Consider the following 26757-nt stretch of genomic DNA (forward strand, 5'->3'; position numbering starts at 1 on the left):
TTTAACTTGCTACCCAGGTATAAATGTTTTACAACATGTTAGTTACACCTTGTAGAAGCTATGAAAATCAATGGAATTGAAAATCAGCTGACTCCCAACTGGACAGCAACTCTCTAATTTGCCCTTCAGTATATTCTGCCTTGTCTATGATTGACTAGATACATTTTATCCAGCTTGCCACTAAACCCAGTTCAAAGAATATTAAAAGTTTCACAAGCCAAACATATGCCACAAGCAGTAAAATTGGGTTTACCCTGTAATATCTGTGGTAGCATTACTTTATTATATTGTGCAGCCATGTTGTCAAGCATCAAATTAATGTAAAACTCAAAAGTCTGCAGATGCTGTGATATTGTAAAAACGCAGAAATGGTAGAGGAGCTCCGCATTTATCACAGCATCCATCAGAGGTAAAGATATATTATCAATGTTTCAAGCCTGAGCCCTTCCTCAAGGAGGGTATTTACTAGGCATCAAATTAAGACCTAGTTCTTGAATAGATGTTAAGAAGTGACAAAGCTCTTGTCTATTATGAGGGAAAATGTAACACTAACACTTCGCAACAGAAGGATATTTCCTCAGCAGTTTCTCAACTAGGCTTCTTCATAGGTTCCGCAGAAATGATTGGGAAATGTTGGAATTGGCTTGTACCTCAACTAACTTAATTTTCAACCATGCTACATTTTTCCTCAGAATTGACTAAATGTGTTCAGTGAAAAGTTTTTGAATTCATGCTTCACAGAAGTTAACTTCAAGATTATGATGAGAGCTCACAATAATGGCTTCAAACACCAGTTCTGAAATATTCTTTTGCTCTGTAACAAGATTACCTTTCTCCTATTTCACTGAAATACTTGAAAAATTCAGTCACAAAATAAATTTTTGTGGAGGGTACAATCATGTTTTATGATTACTGAATTTGGAAAGATGGTTTTTACTGTATAAATAGAGTCTTGCCTCTAAAATGAACTTGTATCATAACTATTGGGCACACTTAGCAATATTAATGTCGTCTCTTGTTGATCCTTACTCTAGCACATAATATCACATGTGATGACACAGCTTTCAGGTGTAAGAACACACTGTGTGTCCCACAATACTTTGTGTGTGACCACGATAACGATTGTGGAGATGGATCTGATGAACTTCCAGGGTGCGGTAAATATCAAAATGTTATGATAAAAATAGATTGAATTGGACTCGTGTTTTAAGCTAATATCAATATTGCTGTCACATAATGTAATTAGGGATTACAATTATTTCGGAGGATAATTTACTGAAACCATATCTGCATCCCTTTTACCCTTAAGCAAAAATTAATAATAATTTACTTATATTAAGAGCTCTTTTGATGGCTTGCTCAAATGAAGAATATGTAATACAATTTTTAATTATTTTAAACTTTCTTTCTGACTTGAGTGTCTGCATTGAAGTGACAATTCCAATACAGGCGACAAAGTGTGACTTTCTGAGTGAATCTGACAGAAGCTTTTCAACTCAAGGAATGTATTCATCCCCTTTTTGGAAAAGCATTGATCACTGTTCCTTATTGTTTTCCAGAGAGCAATTATCCCTTTTTTCTACGACTCTCCTTCCCTCAGACCCAACTTCTGACCTCCCCTTCCCCCTCCCAATCATTCTGACCTTTTGCTGTGATGCCATGAGTCTAAACATTCAGCTTTAATGCAATTAGATTCAATATTTAAACTGCCTGTAAAACATTTCTGAAAAGGAAACTTTTCCACAGAACTCCAGGGGTGAAAAAAAATGGCCCACATGTTTTCCAACTAATTGTTGAAGTTTTACAGAATTAAAACTTCAAGTCCATCTTTAAAGATTATGTTTTAGTCTCTAAGCCTTAGAGAACAATAATGACTTAGTTCTGAGGGCAAAATATTAATGAAAATCAGAATCATAGGAAAAGATCATGATTTGAAAAAAATGCAGTTTATTTTTAAAATATTTTAGTTAGTATTTCAAATATAAACAATTGAACAATACAATCATACAATGAGCAACATAATTGAAAAAAATGTATAAACACAATTCAAAGATCCAAAGCACATTGGTAATAGTATTTCAAAATATAACATAAAAAAACCAAAGAAGAACAAAAAGGAAAGAAAAGATGAAATTTTTAATTCTTTTCACAAAAGTTATAAAAAATTTTTTTATAAAAAGGTTTACAATTCTTCTTCCTTCTATAATAATTTTATCAATGTTTATATTACTCACAGTTGAACAAAACAGTATCTATTATAATTATCAAAATAAAATCAAGTGACACCAACCTGGAACCAGAGCATCTAAAACACCCTAATTCTTTAGATTCTGATAATAGTCATAAATGGGCCCCATGTCTTTTGGAAATTAATATTTGAATCTTCAATAGAAGCTCTATTTTTTTTCTAGATTTAGATTAGGCATGATATCCCTTAACCAGTGTGTGGGTGGGGAGGTATGCAGTATTATCTTTCCATTTAATCAAAATTGCACGTCTGGCTCTTAATATCAATGAAGTGAAAGATAAATTTTGGTTTTTAGTTGGAATCAATAAAACATTATCTTCTTGAAATGATCTGAATAAATAAATTAAAGGAAAAGGTTCTCATTTGACCTTGAGAATCACAGATGAAGTTTGAAAGATGTATTTCCAAAAGTTTTCTAGACTCGGGCAAGTCCAGAACATGTGAATCAATGAAGCATCAGAAATTTAGCATTTGCCACATGGAGGATTGCAGACCCTCCACAAATTGGAGGTTCTTAAAGGAAAAAAATATATATATCTTGTAGCATTTCAGTTTCAAACATGAAAATAATCATTCAAACCATTTCAGAAGGAAACATAAAGGAGACGCTTTCAAAATTACATTGATATCAGGTTGTTTTTATTATCCCTGTTCGAAGGAAACTCCTGAGAAGAATGAAATATTTTTATAATTGTCCAGGAGAATGTGAAAATTTCTTATCTGCAAGGGAAATAATTATTGCATTTTTTTTACAGTAACTCTTGGTTAGTGTTTACATCACAAAACACAACACAGCAAATATCTTAATAATAGATCCAGATTTTAATATATGCATCAGAATGTTCTGCTTTATTCACATTCATTGTCAAGAGTTAAGAAAACATCTATTTAAATAATGTACCAGATTCTTAATCTCACGTGCTTGCAAATTTATTTGTGTAAATAAGTATAAAGTGTTGGAGAAATATTTTTGATTTTCAATGATGCCAAAAACAATGCACACTTTGTTAGAAGCAAATTTTCTATAAAATAAAGGATCAAAAATCATGGAGACCAATTGAGTGCATTGCTTTAAAACATGTACACTGACAAAGCAGCAGATATGCATGTCCTGAAAAACAGTAAATGCTAACAATATTTCATTACCTGTTGCAAGTCCATTAATTATTTGGTTGAAGTGAATAAATTTAAATTTCAAGCCATGCATTCAAACAAATAAAACAGGTTTCATATGGTATTTCCTTTCATATCTATCCCTTCCCATCCTCTTTGCTGAATAAAACTAACTTGTTTCCTTTCTTTCACAAGGTTATTCCACCTGAAACATTAACTCTCTTTCCTTTTCCTCAGATGTTTCTAGCATGTCTTGCTTTCATTTGAGTTTTCCATGTAATTTGAGTATTTAAAAGTTAATATTCCTCTTTCATCATATTAAAATGTTGGAATTTAGAAAATTAAATAATCATCTGTCTTTCAACGATGAAGTCAGAAGGGGAGTTGGGCAGAAAATTAAAGTGACAGGCAATTAGGATCTCAGAAATACCTTTCCAGCCTGAAGGAAGATGCACTGCTGTTGCCCAATCTGCACTTGGTTTATCAAAGATAAAGAAGACAGCATCATGAGCAGAGTTAAAACATAGCATGTCACCACACACTCCTATGATCCCCCCCCCCCCGCCCCAACTACCTCCTCCTACCCATCTCACTGAGTTCCACTGGAAAAGAAAAGGATAAAGTGGCAAATCCTGGTGCAATATTTAAGATTTATTTAATAATATTTATTACAATGACAAATTATCTTTGTTGTGGTAATGGATTTTTTTTTCTTCGATTTTTAGAATACAAAACTTGTGAGCCACATGAGTTTCATTGCGCCAATGGAAGATGTCTTACAAATGCAGGATGGGAATGTGATGGTGATTTTGACTGTCTTGACCATTCAGATGAAGCACCCAAAAATCCCAGGTGCTTAGGAACAGGTAGAGTAGTCTAAGTTCTGTATGTTATTTTTCTTAATCAGTGATGACTGGTTGATGCATGAATATTCCTCTCATGTGTTTCACAAATATGTATCACATAGGCATCATAAGTAATCAGCATGAAATCATGGCTGAATTATGAATGTTATGATGAGTAAGTGAAAACCAATGTCTGCATAAATTTGTACTTGACTAGATTTATTTTTCAAAAATGAAGGAATTTATCATTTGTTGTACAGACCATGGACTTCCTGTTGGCTATTGAGAGTTTATTTCCAATGTAGAAGCTTTGATTTGACACGGGTGACATATGTAGAATATAAAACACAGCTGCACAGTGCAGGCCCTTCAGCCCTCAATGTTGTGCTAACCTATATATTCCTTAAAAGTACTAAACCCTCCCCACCTCATAACCCTTTAGTTTTCATCTATCCATGTGCTGTGTAAAATCTCTTAAATGCCCCTAATGTTTCAGCCTCTACCACGATCCCTGGCAAGGTATTCCAGGCACCCACAACTCTTTGCATAAAAAAAATGTGCCCATGATATCTCCCCTAATCTACCCAACCTTCACTTTGAACACACGTCCACTGGTGTTTTCTATTCCTGCCCTAGGAAACAGACACTGTCTGTCCATCCTATCTATGTCTCTTATAATCTTGTCGACCTCTACTAAGTCTCCTCTCATTCTTATACTGCTGCTTGTCCTTTGAGGACTGTTTTGGTTCTGGAGTTATGGTTATGAATGTTTAATGTCTGGGTGCAACGCTCGGCTGAATGGATAAGACGGCAGCCACCGTTGAAGCTGCTGCACCTAAGGAGTTATGTGTCGAGAAGATGAAGAAAAAAATAACTTATAGAAAAATTGCAAAGCCAGTAATTAGTGACTTTGAGCAAGACTGAAGGAGGAAATAGAAAAGCAGAAGGTTTCAGCTGCTGGGGATACAAATCTCACAGAATTACTGCAAAAACATTAATTAAAAACTCAGATCAGCCACAGGGAAGTGGCTGAAGTTTTGCCACGAGATGGTGGTGAGGATGGGCGATTCAAAATGGAGACAGAGTCAGATGTTAAGGTGACCTCTGGCTTACAGGATGAAATAGGACCAAAGGATAATGAGTCAAATGCTGGAAGCAGAAGTAAGAGGAGTTTTAGATCAAACTCCAGAGCTTCAAGTACTGAATCTGTACATCTAAAGATTCAGGCACTTTTTGTAGCAGAAAAAAAACCCTATTTCATCAAAACTATGCATGGTCGGATGATTAATAGACCATTAGGAGAAAGAAAAGATGTTTAAAATCAGTTGGCTGTAAGTGTCAATAAGATATCGATTGTTAAGCTTGATAAACTGTGGGAGCAGCAGTTCAAGAATGGCTTTCCTGAGCGCATCAGGGGCAAACAATAACCTTCAAAAGAATACCAGTAGTTCTTGGAATTAGTGTCAAAATCAGCTAAGATTGTAATTTATCAATATTGCATTGGATTAACTTTGAAGAAAAGGGAACTAGGTATGCCTGATAATGGAAGTGTTATCAAGCAATGTTTAATTCTTTTTAAATATTAACAATATAACATGATATAAGCCTCTTCTGACCCATGAAATAAAGTGAACCAATTAAACTTCCAACCCCATTCTTTCCATGATGCATCTATAACAATTGGTAAGGGACATTGGGTACATGCTAAATTTCCTTAAGCTTCTGAATAAGTAGAGTTATTGGTGTTGTTTCTTAGCCATGACATTGATGTGGTTGAACTAGTGCAGTGTGTTGGTGATATTCACTCTGAGGACTTGAAGATCTTCCATCTTGTAGTGCGCGTCGAAAGAACCAAAGACTTGTTGATCCAAACCAAGGCTTTTATTAACTAAAAGACTGGAACATATCACAAGTAGGTCGACCAATCCAGAATGACCTGGTCTAGCTAGGAGCAATCCTTTAAGACCTGCCAGTAGGTGTGGCTATACTCTCAGCCAATCACAGTCATCCTACATTATTTTTCTTTGGCTTGGCTTTACGGACGAAGAGTTACGGAGGGTATGACCACGTCTGCTCCAGGCTCGTTGGTGACTGACGAGTCCGATGCGGGACAGGCAGGCACAGTTGCAGCGGTTACAAGGGAAAACTGGTTCGTTGGGGTTAGGTGTTGGGTTTTTCCTTCTTTGTCTTTTGTCAGTGAGTTGGGCTCTGCAGTCTTCTTCAAAGGAGGTTGCTGCCCGCTGAACTGTGAGGTGCCAAGATGCACGGTTGGAGGAGATATCAGCCCACTGGCGGAGGTCAATGTGGCAGGCACCAAGAGATTTCTTTAAGCAGTCCTTGTACCTCTTCTTTGGTGCACCTCTGTCTCAGTGGCCAGTGGAGAGCTCACCATATAACACGATCTTGGGAAGACAATGGTCCTCCATTCTGGAGACGTGACCCACCCAGCATAGTTGGGTCTTCAGCAGCATGGATTCGATGCTTGCGGACTCTGCCAGCTCGAGTTCTTCGATGTTGGTGATGAAGTCATTCCAATGAATGTTGAGGATGAAGTGGAGACAGCGCTGATGGAAGCGTTCTAGGAGCCGTAGGTAATGCCAGTAGAGGACCCATGATTCGGAGCCGAACAGGAGCGTGGGTATGACAATGGTGCTGTACATGCTGATCTTTGTGTGTTTCTTCAGGTGGTTTTTCCAGACTCTTTTGTGCCTGGATGAGTCTGTGGTCTATCTCTTTGTTAATCCTTGCATCAGATGAAATGGTGCAGCCGAGGTAGGTAAACTGGTAGGTAAAATCTTTTTTTAAAAACTTTATTTAGTATTTTTTCAATAAAAACAGACTTTTACAGAATAAGTAGTCTAATAATAAAACAGTAAAATAAAGCCATCTCCTCACCCTCCCACAACAGATCCCTAAAGGGAAGCATTAAAAATAAACAAAAACATTCAGTAATTTACAATATTACTAAATTCATATTCTTCATATATGGTGTCCACATTTTAACAAACAAATCATAATATGTAAATTATATGTTATTATCTCCATATAAATACACGACTTCAACTCATGATGCCATCGAACTACATTTAACTCCGCTTCATCTTTCCAGGACATAGCAATACATTTACGAGCAACTGTCGATGTTAGATGAATAAACGCTGTCTGAAACTTATCCAACCCCAAGTCCACTAACAGAGTAAAATAACCAAACAAAAAAAAATTTGGATCAAAATGAAATTGAATTTTAAACAAACTTTGAAGAAAAATCCTAATTTTAAACCAGAAAGGATGAACTTTATCTCAAAACCAAACAGAGGGTAGAAATGTTCCAACACAAAATCCACACCTAAAACACAAATCTGAATTACTAAATCCATATTTTTTTTAAAATTTTTCAGGGCTTAAATATAACTGAGGCAAAAAATTAGAATTCATACTGTATCTTACGTTAATTCATTTAGTCAACCCATCATGACATATTTTCCCAACCCACCTGACTAATCTCACAATTTAAATCATCCCCCCATTTAATCCTAGATGTATCTAATTTTTTAACTATTGTTTCTTGTAATAATGCATACATTTCTGATATAAAACCTTTATCTGAAAAATATGAAACCATAAATTCAAATTTAGTTAACTTATAAATTTTCATTTCTCTTCCAAAATGATTTTTCACTAATGCCCTAACTTGATAATAAACAAACAGAGAATTCTATAAAATCCCGAATTTCTCTTTAAGCTGATTAAATGATAACAATTTATCTTCTTCTAAAATCCCAAATTTCTCTTTAAGCTGATTAAATGATAACAATTTATCTTCTTCTAAACAATCCTGCAATCTTTTTATTCCTTTAATCCACCAATCTTCTAAAACTCTATTATTCAATGAAAAAGGAATCAATTTATTTTGATATATTTGGGTTTGAACTGATAAACAACCTTTTGATCCTATTAATAAATTCCTTTTAGTCCAAATTTTTAATAAATTTTTCAAAATTGATACATTATATTTCTGTAGTAAGACAGTATTCCATTTAAATACAAACTGATGGGGACAAGGGTTCCAATATCGCAGCCAATTCCACCCTAGCCCAAAAAGGAGGGTTTGAAATATCTAACATATGATTAATAAATCTTAATTGAGCTCCTTCACAATAATTTTAAAACATAGGTAATTGTAAACCACCCAAAGCATAACTGCCAGGTCAATTTATGCATCACTACTCTTGCTAATTTTCCTTTCCATAAAAATTATCGAACTGCTTTATTTAAATCTTGAAAAAAGGATTTCGGAAGGGATCAAGGAATTGATTGAAACAAATATTGAATTCATTGAAAATATTCATCTTTATACAATTTACTCGACCTATTAAAGTTAAAGGTAAATCTTTCCATTTAATCAAATCTGCTTTAATTTAAATTATACAATTATTGAAAATTTACATCAATCATTACTTAATTTTATCAGTCTATCGAAATTTACTAATTTGTCTAGATTGATCGTAATTTCTTTCAGAAATTGGTAGTATTTCACTTTTATCCCAATTCACTTTATATCCAGATAATTTACCATATAATTCTAAACAAAATTGCAAATAAATTAAAGATTGATCCAGATTAGTTAAATATATCAAAACATCATCAGCAAATCAATTAATCATATTCATCCTGTCCAATCCTTATGCCTGTATTATTCTCATTGTGCCTAATAGCCTGAGCTAACAGTTCAATGACCAACACAAATAGGGCTGGTGACAAAGGACAATCTTGATGAGTTGAACGCGTTAATTTAAAAAAGGAAGAAGTTTGACCATTTGTCGTTACCCTTGCTACGAGATTATTATATAATTCTTTCACCCAACCAATAAATAAGGGTCCAAATTTATATTTCTCCAAAATTTTAAATAAAAAATTCCATTCGACCCTATCAAAAGCTTTTTCAGCATCTAATGGTACTAAGATTGATAGGTTGGGTGGCTGAAGTGAAGCATTGATCAATGAAACCATTCTAAGAATATTATCTGAAGCACACCTATCTTTAATAAAACCAGCCTAGTCAGAAAGTACTAATTGTGGTAAATACTTTGCTAATCTATTTGCCAATAATTTTGGTATTATTTTATAATCCACATTTAATAAAGAAATTGGTTGAGAAAAATAAACCTTCAATGGGTCTCTGTCTTTTTTTGGTGTAACTGTCATTATTGCACTCAAACACGAGTCTGGTAAAGCTTATTCCTGAGTTACCTGATTAAGAGCATCCATGAATACAGAGGACAGATCATCATAAAAAAAACTTAATAAGATTCAGCAGTAAACCCATAATCTCCTGGTGACTTCCCATTGGGCATTTGTTGAATAACATCCTTTATTTCTAAATCCGTAAAAGGAGAATCCAACTTTCTCACATCCTCCTCCTTTAATATTGGTAAATTTAACTCTGACAAAAAAACCTTCAATAGAACCATCATCTTGCACTCCCTCAGAAGCACATAATTTTTGATAAAATGACAAAAATTGGTCATTAACTTCCTGAAGTTTAAAAGTAATGGAATTTTCCTTCCTCACAGCATTAATAATCCTTGAAGCTGTTCAGTTTTCAATTGCCATGTCAAGACTTTATGTGCTCTGTCCCATAACTCGTAATAACATTGCTTAGATCTTTGAATCAAATGTTCAAATTGTGTGCAAAATATTATATTTTAGCTTCAATTTTGTCAAAAATAGCCTTATTATCTTCTGTAGAATTCCTCTGAAATTCCTTTTCCAACTCTGCTATTTGTTTTTTCCAAAAACTGAGACTCTACCAGAAATTTCTTCTTTCCTTTGATGCATAACTAATGATTTGATCATGTAGAGATGCCTTTAAAGCACCCCATACAATAAAATTACTCCTGCTTGCATTCTTATTCAAATTTAAATAAATAGCAATTTGATCCTTAATAAATATTACAAATTCTGTTTTTTTCAATAACATTATATTAAACCTCCAGCGAAAAATTGATTGATGAACTTCCGGCCCCATGCAAGAAATAAATAACAATGCATAGTCAGAAATTATCCTACTCTTATATTCAGCTTGAGTGAAACGTGCTTGCAAATGTGCTGATGCTAAAAAAAAGTCAATCCTAGAAAATGAATCATGATGTGGAGAATAAAATGAATAATCTTCCTCAGTAGGATTTAATCTTCTCCAGACCCCTATCAAATTCAGATCGTTCATCAAGGAAACCAATTGAATTGCTGCTTTCGATTTTTTCACAACTTTAGGAAATGTATCCAATAATGGGTCTAACACACAATTGAAGTCTTCCCCCAATCAAAATATTCTCCTTAGCTTGACCTAAAGTTAAGAAAGCTTCAGACACAAACTGTTCATCATCAACATGAGGTGCATGCACATTCAATAAAGACCATGGCTCAGCAAATAATTTACAATTAATCATTAAAATACAACCAATTGATTTCAACAAAGAAACAAGTTCAAGTGGTATTTTCTTATGAATCAAAATTGACACTCCTCTTGCTTTTGAATTAAAGGAATATTGAAAATACATGTCCAACCCAGTCCTTCTTCAATTTCAAATGTTCTTTTTTGATTAATTGAGTCTCCTGCAAAAAAAAGCAATGTCAACTTTCATCTTTTATATATAAGCTAAAACATGTTTTCTCTTAATTGGATTATTTAAACCCTGAACATTAAACATTGCAAAGTTTATATTAGAAATTATTAAAGTAAAACTCAAACACAAATACAAAAAACCCTTAACTTTCTATCTCTTCTACTAACTCAAAAAATACCCTTAAAACTCTCCTTAAAAGCCCCCCTTTCTTTCTATCTCTTGTAATAATAAAAAAAAAGATTTAATCTTCAAGCTTCCCTTGATAAATGATCACTAAACAAAACAGCACTACAAAGTAGTAACTCCCCACTTAACTGGGTGAGGATAGAAATAAATCCACCCCAGAGGTGGTAGACGACTTCGGAAAGCTTCAGTGACCTCTCTTCCCTCAATTGGACTCGTAAAATGATAAGTCTATTTAAGCTCACAGCCCCATTGATTTTAATCCCAAAACTTGCTCCAGATCGTCAATATCAATCCAGCTCTTTGACAGATTCCAATTCCCATTACCATTCTTTTTCTCAGATATCCTCCTCTTGGATGAAGAGTGCCTTTCAACAGCCCTATCAGGCAGAGAATTAGCAAAGATTAAAGCACCATAATCATTCTCAAAAAACTGTGATTGAAAATTACCATTAAAATTTTTCAATACTGCAGGATATCAAAAAGAAAATTTCTAACCCTTTCTCCAAAGCATCTCTTTAGCAGAATTAAACTCTTTACGTCTCCTAATAATTTCTTGACTCAGGTCTGGATAGAAAAAAAACCTTATTTTCCAGTTCCATCAACGGGCATTGATATCTACGTGCATTCTGAACTGCTACTTTCAAAATAGTTTCTCTATCTTGATATTTTAGACAGCGAATCAAAACAGCTTGTGGTGGTTGACTCCTTAAATCCCTATGAGCCCTATCCAACTCCAAACCTTCTGGAAAAAAAACTCCAATCCCAATACCTCAGGAATCCATTTTTTAAAATTGAATCTGAAGCCTCGATTCCTTCAGGAATTCCCACTATTTTAACATTATTTCGATGACATTGATTTTCCAGAGAGTCTATCTTCTTCAATAAATCTTTCATCTGAATCTCGCATCCAACGAAAGAATCTTCAACTTTCTTTATTTTCTGTTTATTACATTCCACTTGGTAACTTGAAAGACACCTTCCATTTTCTTAAAATTATCTTGAAGGTGTCCACCAAATTCAAACATTTATTGACATCGCCTTTAACAGCAAAAATGTCCTTTTTAAGAGAAGAAAATTCATCAGAAATATTATTCATTTTTCAGTTATATTCATAAATCCATATTCCATCTGAGTAGATATTTGCATTGACATTTTGCCCATTTGATGTGCCATTGATTCCAAAACAGTAAAAACAGCTTCAAAGTTATTGTCTTCTCCTTGAGGCCTTCCTTGTTTCTCTTCAACAACAATCAACGATTCTTCTCCCAATTCTTTTAATTCAGCCTTCGATTTATCCTTGCTCTGGTCTGGGCTGGAATCCTTTGTTGCATGGGTGTCTGTCCAGTGACTCTGAGGATTCCATTTGATAAGTAGGCCTCACTTCTTCTAAACTTTTAAAGTGAAATTTCTTCTGAATCTGTGTCTTTGATTTCTTTTTATTAGCTGCCATTACAGTCTTTAAACATTCAGATAACTTCAAAACAAACTTTTAAAACTTTTCCAAGTATTTAAGTTCAGGTATTTTTTAGTCCAATTGGGGGAATATGGAATTACACTTCTTCCTCCTTCACCATCAGGCCACACCCACTTCCTGTCTGTATCTTACTGAATTGGAAATAATCAGGGATACTGCTGGAATTGTCTGAGACATATTGAAATGTTAAGTACTTACTTAATGTATTTACTTTAAGTAGATTTTGGTACAGGTTTGCCAATTTTTGCAAATGCCCAGGTGTAAGTTGGGATGATTTGAATGATTTATCAAATCACATATGTCCTTCTCATGTTTGGATTTGTCAATCAATTCTTCTCTGTTTTCAACTTTACTGTGGTTTGAATGTACTTTTTTAAAAAAAATGCAGCAGTTTAATTGTGTAGGCCATCAGTTTGCAACATAATATTAATTGACATTTAGTTTGTGGCATTGCATCAACTCAAATACAACAATAGGTTTTCTCAAGATGTGCTACAATTTTTTATTCCACTTAGCTAATAATCTGGACTGGAAAATCAATATGGAAACCATGTGTGTCAGTGAGTTTTAGGTGGTTGCTCTTTGCTAAGTGGGAGGACAGAATTTATGTTCTCCAACTAAAAAGAGCGTATTATCTGTGCCCTATTTCTCCTGAGTATTATACTTCAAAGGACAACAAAGAATTTTCTTCAGCAAATAGCCATACAATGTCTATTTTTAATGAGTTAGACTGGTGGAAATATTAGAGAATTGAACAACAAATGGAAAAGAATATATGATACCTGCATTGATGGTTCGAAGGCTGAAGTTATATTCCTCTACCCAGTGAATTTCCAGTCAAAGCCATATATTTTCTCCAAAGATAATTTCCTGACAGATTGAAAGCTGCAGAGGTTTGCGAATAGCTCATCAGTTTGTGGACAGTTCATATTATCAAGAGCCAAAGAGGAAAAACAAACATGAAAGTACTTATTTCATACAAAATATGAAATAAAATATGAAATACATTTTCCAAGCTAGACAATTTTCTACAAAACATGAAATCAAGCGTAAATAAGAATAGTATCACAGGGAATTGGACAGGGAAGACAAATGAGAATGTGCAAGAGCTGGAGAACTTTGGATATGGGGACAGGCTAATTAGACTTTGAAATGCTTTCATTGGAGCAGAAAAGTGGTTGCAGAAATGTGATTCCTGTGGATAACATCATGAGAGGCCAAGTGAGAGTAGAGAGGATGGATTTACATCCCAAACAGGGAGGTTAATGACTAGGAAACATTGAGTTCAATGAGGCACATTAATTATTTATTTTCACCCAACAAGGCAAGGCTTTAGAACTCACTATCTGTTACGATGTTGCAGATAGGAATGCTCAATAGAGCTTGGATAAACACTTGAAGAGCTATATAAACTGTGTTGATTATTTTATTGTAATAAAGAAACTTGGGCTCTTTTAAAATAACTATATGTTATTGGCTATAGAACTCATTTAAATTGAGTCCAACCCAAACTGCTACAAACTAGTCTCTGGCTCTCTCAAGTGGTCAGGAAGATCACTAGCATTCTATCACAACATCCCCTTTCCTTGGGATGTTAAATCTAACAAAAATACATGCTAATACAGTATTCATTTCAATTTATAATTCAAGACAAATATCAGCAGCAAACATTTTAAGTGTGCAGTTCCTTTTATTTTAGAGATTCAGCCTGTTAGGTGCTTTGATAACGAGATAACAGGTGTATGTGTTGGCTCTGCTGGTCCACTTCTGTCTAGCACTGTTGGTGTTTCCTCTGTTGCTGTGTAGGTGGAATCTTCTGCATTTGTCTGTTTCTGCAGTGTGTCTTGTACTTTCAGCAGGCTGTTTTGATTCCTACTTAGTATTTGACAATTCTCTATTCTGACAGTGTAGGATCTTGGATTTACTTCCTTCAAAACAGAAGCCTTTTTGTCCCAAGTGTCAGAATCTCTGTGTCACAGTGTGTCATGTTGTATCAGTGGCCATAAGCTTCTTGCTGACTTAACATAATTTGCTTTTTGTCTCCCTTGCAGACACTTTTGTTTTCATTTGACATCTCTGTTCTTGTTTGGGTCTGCAGAGTACGTAAGTTTTATACATAGTCTAAGTCCTATCAGAAGCTCAGCAGATAACACACCATGTTTAAGTGATGAAAGTCTGTAACTCAATAGAACTAGATAAGGATCTGAGCCACTGTCTTGCGCTTTTTGAGCAACTATTTAACTAAGTGAACTCCTTTCTCTGCTTTACTGTTTGTCTGTGGAGGCAGAGATCATGATGTCACATGTTGAGAATCATACTCTTCTGCAAAGTTCTAGAATTCTCTACAGCTGTAGCATGGTCCATTGTTACTGCAAACAATTTAAGGAATTTCATGTCTTGCAACAATCAATTTTATATATTTGATCATACAAGCAGCAGTACAATCTCAGGATAGTTCGATAGATAATCAATAACCAGCAAGTAATTCTTTCCATCTATGTGGAACAGAGCAGTCCCAACTTTCTGCCATGGTTCTGCTGGTATGTCATTTGTCATTATGGCTTCTTTTGTCTGTTTTGTGTGATATTTCAAACAGGTCTCACAGCTTGAAACCATTCTGTCAATGTCAGATTTTATACTTGGCCAATAAACAGCAGTTCTGCCCCTCCTCTTGCATTTTTCAATTCCAAGGTGCCCCTCATGCACCCTTTTCAGCATCTCTTGTTGCAGTGATTGAGGAATGATAACTCTGCTCTGTCCCATTGACAATACTCAACTCTGAAGTTATGGCTGACATTCATCTCTTGGCCATCCTTCATTCACATTCTTTTTTTTTTTCACACCATAAATCACAATAGCCATGATATACACTTTTTCTTTTCCACACATTTACAGTTTGATGACTTTCTGTAGAACTCTGTCCTTTTCTGTTTCATTTGCAATCTGCTTGGATTGAAGAGATTCAGTGATCAGGTTCACATGGAGATTCACATCTGTCTCTGTGCAACTCTCATAGTGTGTTTCACTCTGCGTCATTGCCCTGGATAACGCATCAGCTGACACAATGTGTTTCACTGATGTGTTCACCAGTTAAAAGTCATAATATTGTCACTTCATCATCAGTCTTTGGATTCTTGGAGACATTTCACTGAGATTTTTCTTGATTATCACTATTAATGTGGTCTGTCTCTGCCACAAATGTTTGTAGACCATACACATAACTGGAATTTCTCGAGTGCATAGACCAGACCTAGACCCTCTTATTGATTAGTGCATATTGACATTCACATGTTGTCATTTTTCAAATATGCATATACTACTGGCCTTCAATTTTCTCCCACAGCCTGAAGTAGTACAGCACCTATTCCATAAATATTTTTGATCTTCTGGATGCATCAAAGAATGTTAAAAGTACAGGTTCTGTAATTAGAATAGTCTTTAGTCATCTCCATTCTTCCAATTTAGTGAAAAACTTTGCACCGCCCATCTCACTTGTAATTTCATCCCTGATCGGAATCTGCAAATGTACCCTCTTTATATTGGCATTCAAGTCTTTTGGGTCCATGAACACACATTAGTCACCATTCTTCTTTTTTGACATACACCATTGAATTCACCCATTCTGTGGGCTCTTCCACTTTTTTTAATGACCGCCCCCCCCCCCCCCCAGTGATGTCATTCAGTCAAGTTCTGTCATGCATGACTGGCTGTGTGTTCTCTTTTAACTGAATCTTATAGGTGAATGGTAGAACTCCAAACCCCTTGAAGATGCCTGGAAATTGATCCAGTACTTCCTTTACGCTGTTCTGTGCCATTGGTACTATTTATGTCAGTGGTTCTCAACATTTTTCCTTCCACTCACATGTGACTTTAAGTATTCCCTGTGCTATAGGCATTCTGTGATTAGTAAAGAATTGCTTAAGATTATATATGGGTGGAAAGAAAATGTTTGAAAATCCACTGTTTTCATTGTACCTAATTGACTCGTTATGTGCACCATTTCATAACTCAAAAAGAAATGGGCCAATGACAATTTTTCTCAAGTAAAATATTTCAGTAATAATTGGGTCTAGAGCAACCTTCCCTTCCCATTCATATATCACCTTAAGCAATCCTTAATCACAGATGGCATAGGGATTATTTAAAGTGGTATGTGAGTGGAAAGAAAAAGGTTGAGAACCACTGGTCTAATAAAATAGCAGAAGAATGCTATCATGAGAATAAATTAATGTGATAATTGTTATCACTAAAGTAAAAATGCAAAATCCTGGAGAAGCGCAGCAGGTCCAACAGTGTCCTTTACGGCAGAGATACATAACCGACATTTAAGGCTTGAGCCCTTCATCAAAGTCGGAGAAAATGTCCGCAAACATCCAAATAAAAGAGTGGGGGGGGGGGGGGGTGGCAAGGCAGGAGATGATAGGTGGAAAAAGGAGGGAGGGGTTTAAAATTAATTTTGAGTCTATGGAGTAACATTGCATTATCGGCTATAGACACTGTACTTCATATTCTTATCAGTGGACTGAGGGATGTTATCTAACTCAATATGCTGCTGCTAATCACATTTTCTTGACTTGTTTCAAATCATCTGATTATTAAATAGAAATGACAGATTCTGCACTTATGATTAGAAATCTAATCCTGGTATTATTTTTTGGTGTTTCATTTTCTATTATATTATATCTTCCAACCTGCAACTATCTATTTGAAATAAAAATGGAATAGTGTCGCCCAAAGTTTTTCCACCTACTCTGAAACAAGAGATATCTTTCAAACATTATGCAAAGTGTATACATTTTTTGAATACCACTTTTCCTCACCAAACTGTTACATCTCAACGTCTAAGCAATTTATTTCTTTGAAACTCAAAGTACAAAATGTATAATGTTATTTAAATGTAATTTTGAGAAGCTGTGATATTTCCAGCAGGTATGTCAATGTGCTATCCATTTCAAGTAGGGAAAGGAGGTAGCTTTAATATAATCTGAAGCCTTTTCTATTCTCATGCAGTTCTTCTATCGGTCTGCAATGTGAATCTCAGGATCATTAGAAAAATGTATGAATTGTATTTATACAGGACAACGGTGCTTTCTGGACAGAAGTGATACCACTAGATCAAGAAATGTTTCATGGAAATGTTCCCCTTATATACATCTACAACTGACATTAAAAAAAAAGTAATGGATTAGGGCTATGAATTAAAATATTGACACTTATGGAAGCAGGATAAATCATTTTCAATATCCAGATCTAGCATTGGTAGATTAACTCAAATTACATTGAACCTTGAGTACTTAGCCCTGATATAATTTTACAAAGATAAATACTGACTTTGAGAGTGATCCTGGACAGAAGGTGTTTATTTATGCAAGTTATTTTTCATTAAACCATTTATGAATTTAAAATGATGTATTTTAGTAAAATAGTTATCCTTACATTTATATTCTCTTGAACATGTAATTTATGGTTTATGGTTTGATCACACCTCTGAAATTTGACAGGCATGCATAGAATGATTGATAAACCCAGCCCAGAGACATGATAGCTCAGCTAAACAAAAAAAAAGATCAATGCACAATTATATTAACAATAAATGTATAACCACAATATTTTATTAAACTGAACAGCCATGTTAGTTAAAATCAAAATAGGGCTCCAAGTCTTGTCAAAACACTAATGGAAAATATTTTACTTATGCTATTCTTCAGCCTGAAAAGACATGAAAAATTAACCAGCGTGACTTATTTTCTTGTATGTTCCTCAAAGTAAGTCATTTATTACTCTTACTTCCTGTCAACCTCACTGCTAAGAATAACTTGACATGCCCCAAAAGAGTAGAGAACAACATGGTAGGTTTGCTAGCTTGCAAAAGATTAAGGTCAAAATAGTTTGCTTCTCTCTGCTACAAAATCTGAAATTGTCAACCTTGTGTTCTTTTTTTTCTCTCTGTTGCTGAATCTCACATTCACCTGCTGCACTGTTTTCATGCTTGCAATTACTGCTTGCTGTGATTTCTGTCCAACTCAATGCCCCACTGCTTGCACATGCCAGGATGCCATGACCACTGGGTGGGCTTCAACCTGAGGCTTGCAGATATCGCACTAAATGTTCTCTTTTTTTTTGAAATTTATTTATAGTATCTCCATACATTCATTTCAAATTGACTTAGTATAATATTACATAATAGATACTAAATAATTTTCAAATTTTCACCCACCCCCCACCTCCCCTAACTCCTTAGGAAACCACCTTGTGGTGGTTAATTCCCAAAAACCCAAATGGGTGTGGTATAAACCACAAGTGGCATATGACTTTCGGGAGCAGAAGTACCACTCCCTCCCCCCCCCCCCCCCCCCAGGCAGACAAAATACACGTATAAACCGAAAAATCATCATTTCTTATATCCATAAAACCCCGGTCCATCAATTTAACCAATCTTATTCATAAACTCTTTTTTTTGAAAATCCAAACTTGATATTAAATTTTGCACCCTTTCCACCCTCCCAACACTGAGTTAAATATTGTTTACAATCAATAAAAGCTTTTTTTTTTAATTTTTTTTCAAGTCTTCCTGAATTTCATCCACTGAATTAAAACACCTCTGAACATCCCAGTTCAACACCGAATCTTCCATTCTTCTCAGTCTCAAGTTGAATTTGTAGCTTACTTTCAAAAAAAGTTTTTTCAAATCTTTTAAAATTTTCTTGAACATAATTCCTTCGGTCTTGATCTTCTAAAGCATCAATGTTATTCATAAGTTCTTTCTTCTATGTTTCCCAATTTAATATCAAATTTTCCACTTTGTCAATCTTCTCAACGTTAAGTTGAAATTATTGTTTATTTTCAAGAAAAACTTATTCAAAATTTTTAACTCTTCTTGAACATTGCTCCTTCGACTTTAATTTTATAAATCATCAAGCTTGTTCATAGTTTCTTTCTACTGAGTTTCCAAATTTAATAAAGTTTCCGTTTTTTCCAATTTTCTCAATATTAAACTGATCTTATTGTTTAGTTTAAAAAAAACCTTTTCAAAACTATTAAAATCTGTTTGCAATGTATGCATACTCACAGATAATAAATTCACTCTTCCAATATTCCATCCAAAAAAAAATCACTGATAAACCTTATTGCAGGTCAAGGAGTTCCATATATATGTTTATCTTCAGAAAATATTTAAAATATTTCAAATCAACATTCGTCGCCATCTTTCAAAAAGGAGTCCGAAATCAACTTTAATAAGTTCTGTTCTTGAGAAAATTCCAGCACCAACTCCGGCTCTGTCTGGGCAAATAGGTCAAATTTCTTCCAAAGTCAAAGAATGTAATTTTGTTCTGTATTTATAGATAATAAGTTCATCCTTCCGATATTCCATCCAAAAAAAATCACTAATAAACTAATAAACTTTAATGTTATCTGTTATCTGGATTTTTAAAACTCACAGGCAACCAATGCCAATTACTGCAATTTATCTTCATAAAACATTTCAAATCAATATTCATCACCATCTTTCAGAGGGGTGTCCAAGGCCAGCTTATCCGACAGTCCAATTAATGAGTTCCGTTCTTAAGAAGATTCCAGCCTTGTCTCCGTGGTTCTGTCTGGGCAAGTAGGCCGAGTTTCTTCCAAAATCGGAGAGTGTAGTTTTGTTCTGTATTTGAACTCTATTTTCTTTAATCTTTGTTGCCATTTTAAACTAAAAACAATTGATAAACAAAACAAAGACTTTTAACAGAAAAGAAATATTCTTAAAACGGGTATTTATATAACTGCCTGGGGGAGACCGGGAAGGCACGTCCGCTCCCTACGCCATCTTGCCATGTCCCCCGCACTAAATGTTCTCTTGATGACTCACTGTTGTCAAAGCCCTTATAGCTCTCTTTGTTTATCACGAGCATTTCAAATGGATTTCAGTAAATAAAAAGAGTATTCCTCAACTTACGATGGGGTTACATTTCCAGGACTCCCACCATAAGTTGAAAAAGTCGTAAGTTGTCAAAGGATATCACAGCTATAATTTTTTTTTTATAATTAAATGTTGAATACATTTATTCCACACTGGGGTGGGGGTGGGGTGGGGAACATTAATGTACACAGCTGAAAGCACACTGGGCCTGAAGAATATTTTCAGGATTGAACAAAAATTAATTGATGGATCGTAAGGATGGTAGGGATGCAAAAGTGACAGGGACATCAATTTCACTCTCGTTTGATGATACTTGAGAAAAACTTGTAGAACGCACTGCGTCATTGACACTTGTTGAAGGCACAAGGGCATCGACACTTGTTGATAGTTTAACAGGCTTAGTCTTCTTCAGGAAGTTATCAATTTTTGACTGGACAGACTGTTGCTGCTTTACAATGTAAATTTTTCTGTAGCAAGCAAGAGCATCTGATATCTGCCTGTCAGCTCTTGCAAATCTCTCATAATTGATGTCCATTTCTTCTAACATCTGTATGCCACCACTGCTAGTAGCAAGTGCATCAGCTAGTTTTTCTTTGGATGTGAACTATATTGGTGGTTCAGGTATAACTTCTGCTTCTTCTGTCTGTTTCTTAATTTCTTGATTCCTGCAGTTTGATCAGCTCCTCATTGGAAAGCTCTTCAGCCTTAATGCCAACATGCTGATGAATGCCCTCTTCATCCATTTTCAATTCCAGCTGTTTCCCAAGCACTAATATCTTGTAATGTATTTCATCAACAGCAGAATTTTGCTTAAAGACTTGGAAAATGCTCACAGATGTCTTCAAAACTTTCTTCCAATTGCCATTCATGCATTGCCTTGTGACTACTTCCCATGCTGCAGTGATGTTGCGGGTAGGATTTAGTATGTTAAAACATTTCCAAAAATCTCAGAGCACTCGGCCACAATCAGTTGATTCAATAGCCTGTGCAAACATTGGTTGAATGTATGAGGTTGTGTTTGGTGGCAAAAAAACACAGCCTTTACATCAAGATGCCCTGGAGCATTGTCTAAAATCAGAAGAATCTTGAATGGCATGTTGTTTTGACAACAATATTCGTTTTTTTCCTGGAGAATATAATCTGTTATAATCAATACCATTCTTCAAATAAAGCTGATGTCATCCAGCCTCTCATGTTATGGTGATAATGGTTTTCAGGGTGATAGATTAGGAAAGGTTTCAATTTGAACCCAGTAACATTTCCACCCAAAAGCAGCTTTACATGGTCTTTGAATGCCTTTAATCCTGGCATTGTCTTGGCCTCTTGATGAATGTAGGTACACTCTGGCATATGCTTCCAGAACAAGCCTCTTTCATCAACATTAAATATTTGTTCTGAGGAATATTTTTCATCAACAATTATCCTATGCAGCTCTTCCTTAAAAGCTTTGGCAGCTTCATTTTCAGCATTTTTTGTCTCACTGCTAACCTTCACATTATGAAAATTATGGTGCCTTTTGAAGCCTTGATTCACATTATGAAAATTATGGTGCCTTTTAAAGCTTTGAGACCACCCATGACTTGCTATAAAAATTTGCATATACATTGGATCACTAGCATGCTCCTTCAGCGTTGTTTATAGTGTTCTCGTTCACATGATCGCTACAGGCACTGCGAGCGTGGTTGAGTCAGCATCGTGAGAGTATGCTGTTCAATACGCCTGGATGATGCTGTCATCGCTCAGCATTGCAAGAGAGTAGTGTACCGCATATCCCAACTGTGGGAACAGATTGGAACTAGAAATTGAAAGTACGGATTTGAAACTTTGAAAAATCGTAAGTCGGACCATCGTAAGACGTGGACTTAGAAATGGTTCAACATTCTGGAAATTAAATTAAAATGTAAAGATAAAGTAAAAATAATTAAACAGTCATCGTATTTATGGAAGATGTCCTGGTGCAAGTCTGAGGGACAGCATGCAAAACATGTCTGATCCCTGAACTCGGTACAGTTTTGCTCTGCCCTGGAGAGGATGGAGAGTTCAGCTGCAGAGCAGAGGGACATATTATTCAACATGCCCCAAACTTATCTTTGAATGGCCTACATTACAGGATCATCTAAGCTCTTTATCCACCCTTGAACTCATCATGGTATCCATAACACAACAATCTCACCTGAAGGGTTGATACACAACTGAGCTCTCACTTTTACATCACACGCGACTGGCACATGTAATATTGCTGGACTATTCTAATGGTCCATAAGCCATTCATTCCAATGGCTTCTTGATCATCAAAAAATATGAAGCTTTTTGTTTATTTTGAAGTAAGTTCAAACTGATATTTCATATCAGAAATTGGCATTCCAATTAATGAACATTTGATTTATTTAACTGTGTATCAATTGATTATCGGTACATTTGTTCATTTAAATTTCCTTTTTGGTGATTTATTTTTTAAAAATCTTTAAATTATTTCGAAGTGTCCCTCATTTCAAAGACTTTTGAGAATAATTGAAAGGCCTCTTTGAGCAAAGTTTTCTGAATGATCGGCACTGCCTGAGGCCCCTTGACTGCTCTGCTTCATGAGAGGCAAGGCCTTGAGGTTGTAAAATCTTATCTGGAAAGATCCCATGCAAAAAGAACGAGAAGGTGAGTGAGGAAGGAAAAAAAATTGCCACGCATGAATCAGTTGACTTCAGAATGCCAAAAGGAGTGGCGAGGATACATGTTTGGTGATGACAGCAATGCTGGAGGTGTTGGGTCCAACAGAGTGTGGTTCAATTTTGTGAAGACTAGTGAGGTGACCTTTCTACACAATGTCTGCATAATAGTAAATATTTGACACTGGGATAGGAAATTTGGCTTAATATTTACCTATCACCCCAACTTATCAACGTCTATAACTCGAATTTCTAGTATAATAATAGCTGAAGCTGAATGCTTTCACCATTTAGTGAAAAGAAATCAACAGTAAAATCATGTTTTGAACTAAAGATAATGTATTTTGCAAGTTTGTCATCTTTTCCATTACACACACTGTCTCTGATGACAGATTCAGCATAAACGTCAAATTCTAAAACATAGCCAGGTGTTGTACTGCCCATTGAACCATACACTAGTTTTATTTTCCAGGGGCATAGGAGTAATATTCTTTTTTTGTGCATGTATGCAAAGAGTCGTACACATGAATAATGTCATGCAAGTGACTTACACAAGTAATAATGCATAATTTCAGGAATCATTCAAGAATTACTGCACAGCCTGTTCAGTCTCCTGCTATGGTGGGAGCCCTTAAAGTGATAATACACAACAAATGCTGATATGGAAAGCAGTGAACTGATGTATGGAGTGGCAAAATAAACACAGGATAAGTGTATCAGATGAAAGACTGGATGCAGTTGATGAATAAGAAAAATAAAGAGAAACAGAGAGATAAATCATAATTCACTGCTACAGTAAGTGCAAGAAAAAAAAAAGTAACCCTTCGATTATTCAGACATTTTTTTTTTGTGGTCACCAAGTAGTTTATTGGAGTGATGGGGAGATTCAAGAACCTGAAAAAAAAAAGGTTTTGAATGAGAGGTTCTAAACTTCACACTTCTGTACCTTGTGATTGAAGGTAGCAGCAGGAAGAGATTTAGATCAAGGTGATGATGGTTCTTTATTATGTTGGCTGCCTTCTAGAGGCAATGTTTCACATTGATGTCTTCAATGGATGGGAGATAGGTGCCCGTGATGGACTTGTCTTGGTTTGCCACTTTCTGCAACCTTGCCATTCAACCAGGCCATGATGCAACCACTCAGTGTACTTTCCAAAGGTAAATTAAAGACCGGTTCCCCTTCATTCCAAGAAAGAAACAGGCCTTACCTGAAACATGGAGAGGCAGGAAGCCTTTGAAAAAAAAAAATTCATAATTGACTTTCAGGAACAAAGATTAAACTTACCCAATGCACAATTAGGCTTTCATCCTGCAGTTAATGCCTGAAGGACTGATTGAGAGCCATGTTGTTTTTTCAGTGTTTACAAATGTTTCTATTTTGCAGCAGTGTCAATCAACATTAATTAAATGCTAATTGATGTCATTAGGCCCTTTCAAACTGCCGTTAAAATGGGGTTAACCAGGCAAATTGCCTGGTTAGTCAACAGTTAGAAAGGGTCTGACCCGATCAACCTCGTCGGAAGCCAACCAGGTTCCTGACCTACCTCAGAGGTAGTCAGGGAACTCAGTTAAACCTACCTAGGTTGCATCCACAGGAGATTTGGAAATGAAAATGGCTGACCCACTTATTTCGGTGATGTCAGCGCTTGCATGCACGTGTCACCGAGCAGCCAGCTTCCGAACATCTGGTAGTACTTCCAATGAGTGTGTGACATGTCATTGCAGAGGCGGGATCCTCCTTAAATTGCTGGGTTGGTGATTTAATGGATAGATTCCCCTGCTATTTAAAAGGTGCTTCCAACACCTTTGCCCCAGTAATTGCACCTGGATCCCAGGAGGGCTACACAGGTGCTGCAGTTTAAAAGAGGCTATTCATGTATATCCAAAGTCTCTGATTGGAGGTATAATATGCATGCAAGCTGCACATTCAGAAAATGACAATTGAGTTTAGCAATCACTTTTGACCTGTTACACAAGTCAACAAAGCTAATATGATTGAAGCTTCAAGACAATCTACTTGTCCAAAGGAGTCATTTGCCTTGACAGCCCATATCCAATCATTATTACATATTGAGTAATAAATGTCTCTTACTAATGTTAATCATACTAAAGAAGATTTTTTCCAGTCAATCAAGGTTAGCAATTCTTATTTGTAATGCACAGTTACTTGTGGTTGCTTATATTTAGCATACTTTGATGAAGGCCCTAGGCTCTAAACATTGTTTGCGATGCGACTTGCTGAGTTCCTCCAGCACTTTTGAGTATTGCACTGCAGTCAAAGTGTCTGCATATTTTCCTGTTTACCTTAAAAAATGTGGCTTGTTTGCAGTTTTCCAAGGAAAATTTAATCTTTATAATTAATGAACGATATTTACATTTCTTCACTTTGAATTTCAGGAGGAAAGTGCAACAATTATTTTTATCTGTGCAAAAATGGGAAGTGTATAAATGAAACCCTTACATGTGATCAGAATTATGACTGTGAAGATGGATCAGATGAAGATAATTGCTTTGTCAATGAATGTGCAAATAAGCGAATCAGTGGCTGTTCACAAGACTGCCAGGACTTTAAAATTGGTTACAAGGTTAGTGCCAAGATGAATTTTGAATGTAAACCATTGCTATCAAAATATAAAAGACTTGTTAATACTTGTGTGGAAAAGCTATTGTGAAGTAAGTTCAAACTGATACTTCATATCAGAAATTGGCATTCCAATTAATGAAGTGTCTTCTTGTTCATTTGATTTATCTTTAATTTAACCCCTGGTACTTTAAAACAAAAATATAAAATGAATGAATAACAAATATTAGATTTGCAGTGTTCTAGTTATATGTTATAGTTATACATACACAAATGTTTTGATCAAGATGTACACTCTGTAGCTTTCCAGATTACTGTTAGTATTCCTAGCAACAGAATTGGAAATAAACAAAACTGAAATTGTTGGAAATACTCAGAAAATCAATCAGCAATCCTGGACAAACAATTAACTGTAATGATCCTTCATCAGAACTATGAAATATTGAAAATCAAAAGTGTTTTAAGTTGCAACAAGGAGAGGGGGTAGAAAAAAACATGCCTGCGATGGGCAGGAAACCAAGAGAAACTGAAGGGGTCATGTCTGAGTGAGGGTGGTGAAAGCCTATTAATTGAAGCCGTCTATAGGAGATGTAAATCAAAGGTGATGAATTAGAATAGAGGAGAGAAGGAATAAAATAACAACTGAACTATGAAATATAAAAACTGGAGGAACTTTGAAACAAAAGGGAATGCTGGAAGTGCTCAGCAGGTTAGGAAATATCTGTAGAGAGACTCTTTTATAATTTATTTTCTTCAGGATGTGGTTAACTCCGGCAAAAGCAATATTGATGAACTATCCCTATTTGGCTTAATCTGAAGGTTTGCTAAAATATTTCAGATTATGTATAGTTTGAGCTAGGTCAGATTTTGTTCCTCAATTAATCAGATGGGTTTTTAACAATCGTCTAGTAATTTCATGGATATGTTAAATAAATTTAGCTGTTTCTTAAATCAAGATTGTTAATAAAATTCAAATGCCAGAGGTGAGATTTTAATCCTGGCTGGAAGTCGCATTTTTTTTTTGTCCTTTGAGCGATTAGTCTAGAAATAGAATGTCATCATTTGAGGTTGATGACCTTTAATTGGAACTAACCAGTTCTGATACAAAATAATCTGAGGTT

General features: G+C 35.3%; 1 protein-coding gene across 14 annotated transcripts in view; it reads left to right on the forward strand.

Moving 5' to 3' along the window:
* LOC138761991 (low-density lipoprotein receptor-related protein 1-like) overlaps positions 1-26757 on the forward strand; it is a 1165126-nt gene that overhangs the window by 918185 nt on the left and 220184 nt on the right. For all 14 annotated transcript variants that reach the window (XR_011356692.1, XM_069935089.1, XM_069935091.1 and 11 more), the window contains 3 exons: positions 1035-1157; positions 4087-4227; positions 25453-25640. Coding sequence is in view for 13 of the 14 variants with exons in the window: in XM_069935089.1 (XP_069791190.1) it covers positions 1035-1157; positions 4087-4227; positions 25453-25640 (452 nt within the window). In the remaining variant the exon portion in view is untranslated. The remainder of the gene's footprint in view (positions 1-1034; positions 1158-4086; positions 4228-25452; positions 25641-26757) is intronic.

This window comes from Narcine bancroftii, chromosome 4 (genome assembly GCF_036971445.1).
Source record: "Narcine bancroftii isolate sNarBan1 chromosome 4, sNarBan1.hap1, whole genome shotgun sequence".
Lineage (NCBI taxonomy): Eukaryota > Metazoa > Chordata > Chondrichthyes > Torpediniformes > Narcinidae > Narcine > Narcine bancroftii.